The following is a 9,527-nucleotide window of genomic DNA, read 5'->3' as shown; positions in this document are numbered from 1 at the left end:
GAACTGGTACCAGCAGTCCCTCGCTGTGTGGCCCAGCTTACTGCATATCTGGCAGCGAACTGTGTCCGGGCGCGATCTGGAGGACCTGCCGCGGCGGCCCCTGGTGTTGGTGGAGTTGGCCCGGCCGCGGGAGTTGAACTCGCTGTTGCTGCCGCCGCCTCCTTGCTTGTCCTTGGAGCGAGGCGGGCCACGATGACGGGAGTAGCCACCGCGCCCACGCATTGCTGCGTTAGCTGACGACTTGAAGCCGCCCGATCCCTGGTACTGTGCCACCCTCTGATCAAAATTACTCAACATTGAAAAGAGCTCATCGAGGGATACCGGGGAGGTGCGGGCGTCGAGGACGGAGACGAGCGGCTGGTAGTCCATGTCGAGGCCGTGGAGGATGTAGGAGACGAGTTCATCGTCCTGGAGCGGCTTCCCGACGGCGGCCAGCTCATCTGCGAAGCCGTGCATCTCGGCGAAGTATGTGGCGACGGTCTTGTTGCCCTTTTGCGCGTTCACCAGAGAGGTTCTGATGTTGTTCACGCGACTGAGCGACTGCGAGGAGAACATCCCCGACAGTGCCGTCCAGAGCTCGCGCACCGTGGTGATCGCGGTCACCTACACGAGCACCTCCTTGGTGAGGTTGTTCAGCAGGTACCCGAGCACCTGCTGGTCCTCTCGCGCCCAGACGGCATAGAGAGGGTTCGGCGCAGTCGATTCCTTCCCATCTTTGTCCTTGGTGGAGAGGATCCTGGCCGGCTCCAGTGTAGTGCCGTCGACGTAGCCGAAGACGCCCGCGCCCCTTAGCTGCGGCGTGATCTGCGCGCGCCAGAGGACGTAGTTGGTGCGGGAGAGCCTCTCGTGACTTGGCCGTTGAGGCTAGCCTGGGAGGCACCGGAGGAGGACGACATGATTTGCACTGGATGGAGTTTTAGGGTTTAGACGTTGTGGAAGAGAAGGGCTCTGTATACCATGTGCGATGGCGGAAAGCGTCGTACCTCAACTCGAGGGGACGCCGTACGTGTTTATAGGCAGGGGCGCACATCCCTGATAGCGCATACAGTTTAGATTACATCTTGGAAAGGAAGCTAGATAAAGATAAGATTACAAAGGAGAGATAAACTCTAGCTAACTACCTAACCGAACTACCAAGATATGTATCAGGAGATGGTGCGGCAGCCCCTTGTCACGTACACTGAATATGTTGTTTGACAGATGTGAGTGTCCTAAGGGCAGGTCTTCGTGTTGTATCGTAACCGCTTATATCCATCGGATTTCTAGCAATTTGATTTCCAGCCGCAAGGAGCTAGAATCGTTGAGATGTGATGCTTTGGTGGTTTATAAACAACAATGTGTTTGGTGAGAGAATTTTAGCAATTTGTTGGTGACCATTAAATTACGAGGGTGGGGTGGGGGTGCTGAAGAAAGGGGCTACCATCTATAATCGCAATCACCAACTCCCTTATGTTATAATCCCTTGCGTTCATAACGATGTACTCCCTCCGTCCGGGAAAAGTTGTCCCCAAGGATATTTTGCGAAAATCACCTCCCCTTTCTTCCGACAAACTACGCAGCCCTCCCTCCGTCCGCTTCTCTGCTCCGTCGCCTCGCCAGGCGCCGGCCACCTGCTCCGTCGCCTCGCCGCCTACTGTGTCGCCTCGCCGCCTGCTCCGTCGCCTCGCCGCATGTCGGCCGCCTTCTCTCCCTCGTCTCGCCGCTTCTCTCCGTCTGCACTAGGAGATCAAGAGGGAAGGGATCCCCTTTTCTGTAAAGCTCGTGCCTTGCCGGCTTCGTCGGCGGCGCTCGATGACCCGCTCCTCGTCCTCGAGCACCTCCTCCAAACCTCGAGCTCTGGAGACGGCGGTCGATGACCCGCTCCTCGTCCTCGTGCTCCTCATCCTCGAGCACCTCCTCCAGACCTCGAGCTCCGGCGGCGGTGGCGTGGGAAAGACAACCAGGGCATGGGGAAGACGAAGACTTGCTCCAGCAGCTCGTCTTGCTCCTCGAGCTGGCGGGCTGATGATGGAGGACCTGCACTCTTGGCTCCACCAGCGCCGCCGCTGCCGCTTCTGCTTCTGCTCCCCGCTCGCCTACAGCGCAGGTCTGTCTACTGAATTTACAGGTGATGTCTGTCTGTTGAAGCAATCAGGTGACCTGATTTTTTGCAGCGATTGGTTTGTGCAGCGATTGGAGGAGGAATGGGGTATTGCAGAGGAATGGATGCTGCTTCTTTTGGTGCAGGTGAGCCATGGAGTACGAGTATTGGGAGTACAGTACAATACTGACAAAATTCAGTTAGCCATGGAGTACAATAGATGAACATACAGTATAGATTCAGTTAGCCTTGCACTTTGCATGCTTCCAGTATTGCTGAACATACAGTATACATTCAGTATAAACAGTATTGGTGATAATTGAATTCAGTTGGTGACAAAATCACTACTTTGTGTACACATTGACTGAATTTAACTTGGAGTACAGTCACTACATTGCTTCTCTGCTTACAAAATTCAGATTGACTTTCACTATCAAAAGAAAAGAAGTGGACTTCAATTGTGTGCTCAGTAAAATTACCAAGTTCAGTAAAATTCAGTCTATGAATTCATTTTACTGTGTGCTCAATTGTGTGCATCGCTGGGACAGTTTACTGTTCATGAATTGGAGTAGATCTCTGCTTTCATGTTTTAGGTAGCATCAAATGCTCTGCTTTGCTTTAGACGTTCAAGTACAGTAGATCTTCAAGTACAGTAGACGTTCTGCTTTGCTTTTCTTTGCTGCTAAACCAAATGCTCTGGTTTGCTGCTAAATCAAATCTCAGGGCAATGGGGCTGCAGGGAATTTGGGTGCTGAGGGTTCTTCTGTCAGGAGGAAGCATGGTGGTGGTGTACAGGGGATAATTCCCAGTTTGTTTTGGTGAGTTGGAGAGCATTCCTCCCTGCCCTGCCCTGCCTAGTTGAAGAGCATTGTCTACTTTGGTAAAGTAAAACAGTTTTGTCAAGCAAAGCTAAGAATTTGTACAGGCAGCAGCATTGTACTGACAAAATTGAATTTCTATTTATATTTTAGGACAAGAAGTTTAATTAGCAGTCCTTGATCTTTAGAACATCAAGGAAATTTAGTTGATGAAAGCACATTCCATGAACATCAAGGAAATTTCAGTAAACTGCTGTAGGATTTTTCCAAGTTAGTGCTTGAAAAATTTGTCACTGTCAACTGAAATATGAGTGTATGTTTTCATTTTCCAAGCTAGTGCTTGCAAAATTTTCAAGCATTGACATAACTTGACAGTATATGTTCACTAAATTTAATCTTGTTTTCTAATTCTAGTTTCAAGTATGTCTGGTTTTATCATAGTGTTGTGACATGTTCAGACTAGGAATAATCTTCAGTTTAGGAACAACTTTGATGATTCTCTGGATTGATCATAGTGTATTCTTTGTACTTTATGCTCTCTTTTTTGTCAAGCATGCATGTTCTGCTCTTCTTCTGTTTTTTTGTCGAGCAAGCATGCATGCAGTATAGAGAAGTGTTGATGCATCAGAACTAATTGTTGATGCTGGCATCAAACATTATAATGACTGAATTTGATCTACTCCAATAATTTCCTCCATTCTTGATCTACCACTGTTCCTATACTTCCCAAATTGATCTACTCCAATAAATCCAAGATTGTTTCTGTTGCACATTTTAGACCATTTTACAGAAACAAAGGAGTACAAGACACCAAGATTTTATACTACATCTTTTTTTGTTTTCAGCAACTACAGGCAGTAATTCAGGGTTTGGATTTATCAACTTCCTTTAGCATAGTGCACACCTGTTTATTTCCTCTCTAGTGGCCTAATTCTAGTTGAACTTTGGTTGGTTAGCGCTCTTCTGTTGCTTTCAGCTAATCTTAGTTTAATGGACCTAACTTGTGCTCATTTCCAGTGAACTTCACATTCCAAAGGAGGGACAGAAGAGCAGTCTACCTGACAACTATACATGCTCATTTCCTAGAACAGGAGCAGCAGCAGCACAAGGAGCAACTCCTTACAGCACAGTTTTGGAGTACACTTGGTGTAAATCAACTTCACTAATTTTCAGGTACAGTACTCTGATGGAACAGCAAAGATTTCACAAAGAACAGCAAAGATTTCACAAAGTACATTGCTTACATAAGTGTGCTGATACTGCAATTGACACAAGTTCAGATCAATCAGCCACAATTGACACTGTAACTGAAACTGCAATTGACACAGGTCCATTTTTCAGGAAAAGTACCTGCAGCCAACAACAGCAGCAGAGGCAATCGCCGACAGCAGCAACAGATGCAGTCGCCAACAGCAGCAGCAGGTCCGCGCGGAGTCGATCAGGCGGGCTGCAGCGGTGGCAGTAGGTGGTGGGCGGCGGCAGCGTCAGCAGTACGTGGCGGGAGGACAGCAGCGGTAGCAACAGGTCCCGCCACCGGGAAGACTCGCATGGCCCTGCCTGCCGAAGTCAGCGAGAGGGGAGCAGTGGCTGGGGTTGCCGCAGGAGCGAGGAACCGGCCAGGGACCCGAGCAGGGCGACGAGGAGGAGGCGCCCGTCGAGGTGGTTGCCTTGGAGGAGCAGCCGCAGTCGGGGTCGGGCTCCTTGATGACGCAGGCGGCGCCGGCGCTTGAGGCGATGCTGCTGCCCCGCTTGCCGGCCGTGCTCGAGCCCCTCGATATCCTCCCTCCTCTGGGACGCGGCCGTGCTGCTCCCGTCCCTGGAGGCCTGGACGCGGCCGTCCTCCTCGGCGATCTCGTGGCCGGCGGCGGCGGCGAAGTCCGCTGGCAGGTCAGCAGCGCGGAGGGAGAGCGCGTCCAGGGCCTCGCTGGCGGGGGCCGGACGGGGGCCGGATCGGGCAACGGGAGGAAGGAGGAAGAAGCTGAGGGGGCTGATTTGCAGCAGTTTAAAAGGCAGAAGGTCTTTTTTGTAAAATTAGAGTTGAACTAACGCGCGGACAACTTTTTCCAGACGGAGGGAGTATACCCCACCCGCAAAAAAAAACGATGTATACCTACAACCTGCATCCGTCACATTTACCTTCATATTTCTCACAAATCCGGGTTTTTCAAGTGCTGCAGCGAATAGAGTGACACTGAAATTTCAATTCAGATGAAACGAACCACGGACAGGACAACATGCAGAATGAGCATCAATGTTCAAACTTCAAAGCATTCTACTGTATTTCAAATCCACTTGCTTGAAACCTCACATAGAATAAATAATTCACGCAAAGAAACATAGCATCGAGTGAACATGCCTACATACGAACGCAGTACAAATCCAATACATGCCAAGACACGCAAACAAGCAGCAGAGTTGTAGCCATGGTACCCTCTAGTCTCTACTAGTAACAAGCTCCAGTTGTACGAAAACCACAATACCACATAAACGGAGAGATGCAATCGTCACCGATCTTACTCCTGCTCCAGCTCTTCCTCTTCCTCGTACTCGCCCTCCTCGTCGGCAGTGGCGTCCTGGTACTGCTGGTACTCGGAGACAAGGTCGTTCATGTTGCTCTCGGCCTCAGTGAACTCCATCTCGTCCATCCCCTCACCAGTGTACCAATGCAAGAAAGCCTTCCTCCTGAACATGGCCGTGAACTGCTCGCTCACACGCCGGAACATCTCCTGGATGGAGGTGGAGTTGCCGATGAAGGTGGACGCCATGGAGAGGCCGCGTGGTGGGATGTCACACACGCTTGACTTGACGTTGTTGGGGATCCACTCCACGAAGTAGGAAGAGTTCTTGTTCTGCACGTTGATCATCTGTTCATCAACCTCCTTGGTGCTCATCTTGCCACGGAACATGGCCGAGGCTGTGAGGTAGCGGCCATGGCGTGGGTCGGCAGCACACATCATGTTCTTTGAGTCCCACATCTGCTGTGTGAGCTCAGGGACAGTGAGGGAGCGGTACATCTGTGACCCACGAGATGTGAGCGGCGCAAAGCCCACCATGAAGAAGTGGAGGCGCGGGAAGGGGATCAGGTTGACGGCAAGCTTGCGGAGGTCTGAGTTCAGCTGCCCTGGGAAGCGGAGGCAGCAGGTGACACCGCTCATGGTGGCACTGATCAAGTGGTTCAGGTCACCAACTGTCAACAAAAAGGCAAGATTCAAAGATCAGCAATACTGGCATAATAAGGAGTATTTAACAAGCAACTACCATATCAGCTGGAATTTTTTCATACCACAACCTACACTTCAACAGGAAAATATTCAAAGAAAATGCACTAGCAGCAAACCTAACTAACAAAAGTACTCCCTCCGTTCCGAATTACTTGTCGCAGGTATGGATGTATATAGATGTATTTTAGTTCTAGGTACATTGATTTCTACGACGAGTAATTTGGAACGGAGGGAGTAACATATATAGACTTATCAAGTGGAATCAGGGTCCCTTTCACTCAGATTAGAAAAACTGCACGTAATGATGTATAGGTTCAATTCAAGCAAATAGCATACATCACATCAAGGTGCTGAGAAAGCTACAATAGAACAACCACTCTGAAATCACACCACATCTACCAGCATTTATCAGTTTAATAAGAAAACACCTTTTCCCATCAATACTTAATGACAGGTAGGTGAGCTACCATGTACAGAGCACAAAAATCACTCCAACTACATCCAGCCTCAGCGCTCAAACAAGCTAAAAGCACCAACTACAAAATATCATCTCTAGAATGAACATATTTCCAGCAGATAAAACAAAGTCAGCTTCCAACATGGCATCAGCCAGTTGGGATAAGTTGGTAATTGCATTGTGGACACTACAGGCTGTAGTCAGTTCATACGACCAAAATAAAACTGGCAAGATATGACACTCGGAAAATGAACTTCTTCAACGTAAAAAGAAGAAATTACTACTTAGATGGCTGTCAGGTGATTTAATTAACTAATGTCATCAAGCAGTTAGGACAGGTTGCTGACAGCATTTTCAGACACTACATGCAGTCAGTTTGTATCACCCAAACAGAACTACCACAATATGACAACTGACAAACGAGCTTCTTCGACAATTGACTGTCCAGTGCTATAATTCACCACGTTGCCAGCATAATCATTACATTCACATAGACAAAGTACGAGCAGGTAATCAAACTTGTGTCACAGATCTGCTTACAGCTAGGTGTGGTCAGCTTGAGGGTGCGGAAGCAGATGTCGTAGAGCGCCTCGTTGTCCAGCACCATGCACTCGTCGGCGTTCTCCACCAGCTGGTGAACCGAGAGGGTGGCGTTGTAGGGCTCGACCACGGTGTCAGACACCTTGGGGGATGGGAACACGGAGAAGGTGAGCATCATCCGGTCCGGGTACTCCTCCCTGATCTTGGAAATCAGCAGCGTGCCCATGCCGGAACCGGTGCCCCCGCCGAGGGAGTGGCACACCTGGAAGCCTGACGACAAGCACACGAACAAAAGTCAGAATCGCTCGCCGGAATATGCGGCACGGAGTAACTGGAGCGACTCCTGAAGAAAGGGGAAAGTACCTTGGAGGCAGTCGCAGTTCTCGGCCTCCTTGCGGACGACGTCGAGGACGGAGTCGATGAGCTCCGCGCCCTCGGTGTAGTGGCCCTTGGCCCAGTTGTTGCCGGCGCCGGACTGGCCGAAGACGAAGTTGTCGGGGCGGAAGATCTGGCCGTATGGCCCCGTGCGGACGGAGTCCATGGTGCCGGGCTCGAGATCCATGAGCACGGCGCGCGGCACGAAGCGGCCGCATGAGGCCTCGTTGTAGTAGACGTTGACGCGCTCCAGCTGCAGGTCGGAGGTGCCGACGTACCTCCCCGTGGGGTCGATGCCGTGCTCGTCGCACACCACCTCCCAGAACTTGGACCCGATCTGGTTCCCGCACTGCCCGCCCTGGATGTGCAGGATCTCCCTCATCTTCGCCTCCCTACGCTCCCTGCAAAAATCGAGCCGAGATTCTGCGTCAGATCCGTCGGAAACACCAGATGAAATCCGAAACAAATCGAAGCAAGCTACGCGCGGAGATCACAACGAAATCCACCGAAGCGAAAGGGGCGCTGGAGAAATCGGGGAGCAGAGCGAGGATTCGGTTACCTTGGGAGAGGATTGAAGAGTTCGCGTCGCGCGTGGAGGAGCGGGAGGGGATGGGGATTGGGTTGTGGGGGAGAGAGCGTGTGTGTTCTTGGTGTGGCCAAAATGGGGGCGGGTTTTTTATAGCGGCGCGTGGGGCTAGGGCACCGGATCGGACGGACGAGGCGCTTCGCCGTCCGATGAGGAGGATCGGGCGGCTCCGCTCGCGTTAGCGTCGGGTGGCCCGTTGGGGTCTTCCGGATTTTGAAATTTTTCGGGTGGGAGGAGCGGGACCCGGGTGGAATGACCGAACTGCCCTTCGAGCGTAATTGTTAAGCAAAGGATTGCGGCACCGCCAAGTGGCGACTTCGGAGGGCACGTGAGTGTGGACTGTGGGGCGGTTTGGAAATACGATAGGGTCGCCATTGAGAATTGCGGATGGCTCTTTGAAACAAAAACGACACAAATAGTTGGACGTCCATGACCTATTCTACGCCATCCATTTCATAAAAAAAAAATCAGGATGAAAGGGAGTTTTATTCCAAAATTATAAGGTTATAATCACGAGTGAAAGTGCTAGTTATCAACTAGAGGGTTATGAATAGGCGTTTTTTATAAAAGTATTTAAAACACGGTAGCTTTGAAGACAAACAGGTAAACTGAGCATATATAGTAAGCAGCGGAATGAAAACTACACTAGGCGAGCATTAGTCAAGCATACAATACATGAAAGGCATGAAGACTAACTGCAACTAGGTAGACAGGATCAGTATGGAAGATAATATGAAGCTAAACAGCTAAAAGTCTTCACACGATGAAGTCAAACGAATCAGGCAGGCAAGCAATGGCTTCACGAAGACAAACTGTAAAGTAAGGAGAGAAAGGGATAGAACGAGTTGCTTGGTGAAGACAAGGATTTGGTAGACCAATTTCAGTTGCTGTGACAACTGTACGTCTAGTTAGGGAGGCTGAGATTGAACTCAGAAGACTGTGTCTTCACCTTATTCCCCTTGAGCTAAGGACACTCAGTCCTCGCCCAATCACTCTGGTAAGTCTTGGAGGTAGACTTCCAAACCTTCACAGACTTCGTTCACCGGCAATCCATAACGACTCTTGGATGCTCAGAACGTGACGCCTAACCGGTTGGAGGATTCACAGCCCTCAAGTGTAATAAGTCTTCAGATCACGCGGACAGAAAGACTTCAGTGATGCTTAGCACTCTTTGGCTCTGGGAGTTTTGGGCTTTGTTCTCGCAAAGATTTCTCTCTCAAATGCTTCGGAGGTGAGTTGCTCTCAAACGAAGGAAGCCGTGCACTAACTCTGAGCAGCCACCGATTTATGGTGTGGGGGTGGGCTATCTATAGCCAGGAGGCAACCCGACCTGATTAGTCCAATGATCTTAAGTCACTAAGGAACTGACACGTGTCCAATGGTCAGATTTCAAACACACGCGGCAGCTTAGCTTGGGCTACAAGCAAAGCTGACTCATCCAGCTCTGGAT

The 9,527-nt window shown here is 50.3% G+C and overlaps 2 protein-coding genes across 8 annotated transcripts; one reads left to right on the top strand and one right to left on the bottom strand.

Moving 5' to 3' along the window:
* The first annotated feature begins 1,408 nt into the window (after nt 1-1,408).
* On the top strand, nt 1,409-5,041 carry LOC123132850 (uncharacterized). Of its 6 annotated transcripts, none has more exons than XM_044552544.1 (5): nt 1,409-2,086; nt 2,154-2,226; nt 2,804-2,898; nt 3,916-4,071; nt 4,227-5,041. In XM_044552544.1, the coding sequence occupies exons 1-5, from the start codon at nt 1,947-1,949 to the stop codon at nt 4,414-4,416; spliced, it is 654 nt and encodes a 217-aa protein (XP_044408479.1). In that variant the 5' UTR covers nt 1,409-1,946; the 3' UTR covers nt 4,417-5,041. The 6 variants fall into 6 exon arrangements, with proteins under 6 accessions (XP_044408479.1, XP_044408477.1, XP_044408478.1 ...); XM_044552543.1 differs by having other exon boundaries at nt 1,478-2,086; nt 2,170-2,226; nt 2,820-2,898; nt 4,240-5,041; XM_044552541.1 differs by having other exon boundaries at nt 1,478-2,086; nt 2,170-2,226; nt 2,820-2,898.
* Nucleotides 5,042-5,150: 109 nt separating this feature from the next.
* LOC123132824 (tubulin beta-1 chain) lies at nt 5,151-8,270 on the bottom strand. 2 transcript variants are annotated; one of them, XM_044552540.1, is made up of 4 exons: nt 8,051-8,270; nt 7,480-7,892; nt 7,117-7,386; nt 5,151-6,085 (listed from the first exon to the last, which is right to left on the bottom strand). In XM_044552540.1, exons 2-4 carry the CDS (start codon nt 7,871-7,873, stop codon nt 5,412-5,414), a joined length of 1,338 nt encoding a protein of 445 aa, XP_044408475.1. In that variant the 5' UTR covers nt 7,874-7,892; nt 8,051-8,270; the 3' UTR covers nt 5,151-5,411. The 2 variants fall into 2 exon arrangements, with proteins under 2 accessions (XP_044408475.1, XP_044408474.1); XM_044552539.1 differs by having other exon boundaries at nt 7,480-7,883; nt 8,051-8,115.
* Nucleotides 8,271-9,527: the final 1,257 nt, after the last annotated feature.

Source organism: Triticum aestivum, chromosome 1B (assembly GCF_018294505.1).
Source record: "Triticum aestivum cultivar Chinese Spring chromosome 1B, IWGSC CS RefSeq v2.1, whole genome shotgun sequence".
Classification (NCBI taxonomy): domain Eukaryota; kingdom Viridiplantae; phylum Streptophyta; class Magnoliopsida; order Poales; family Poaceae; genus Triticum; species Triticum aestivum.
The sequence above is the reverse complement of the archived record's forward strand: the minus strand, read 5'-3'. Positions and strand labels throughout refer to the sequence as shown.

Excerpts from the sequence above, each read along its gene's own strand:
- LOC123132850 (XM_044552541.1), top strand. The coding sequence starts at position 1,792 with ATGACCCGCTCCTCGTCCTCGAGCACCTCCTCCAAACCTCGAGCTCTG. Across the intron at positions 2,899-3,915 it reads ATAATTCCCAGTTTGTTTTG|TGAACTTCACATTCCAAAGG; the intron begins GTGAGTTGGAGA and ends GCTCATTTCCAG. Across the intron at positions 4,072-4,226 it reads TCAACTTCACTAATTTTCAG|GTCCATTTTTCAGGAAAAGT; the intron begins GTACAGTACTCT and ends CAATTGACACAG.
- LOC123132824 (XM_044552540.1), bottom strand. The coding sequence starts at position 7,873 with ATGAGGGAGATCCTGCACATCCAGGGCGGGCAGTGCGGGAACCAGATC. Across the intron at positions 7,387-7,479 it reads GAACTGCGACTGCCTCCAAG|GCTTCCAGGTGTGCCACTCC; the intron begins GTACTTTCCCCT and ends GCTTGTCGTCAG. Across the intron at positions 6,086-7,116 it reads CAAGCTGACCACACCTAGCT|TTGGTGACCTGAACCACTTG; the intron begins GTAAGCAGATCT and ends TTTTGTTGACAG.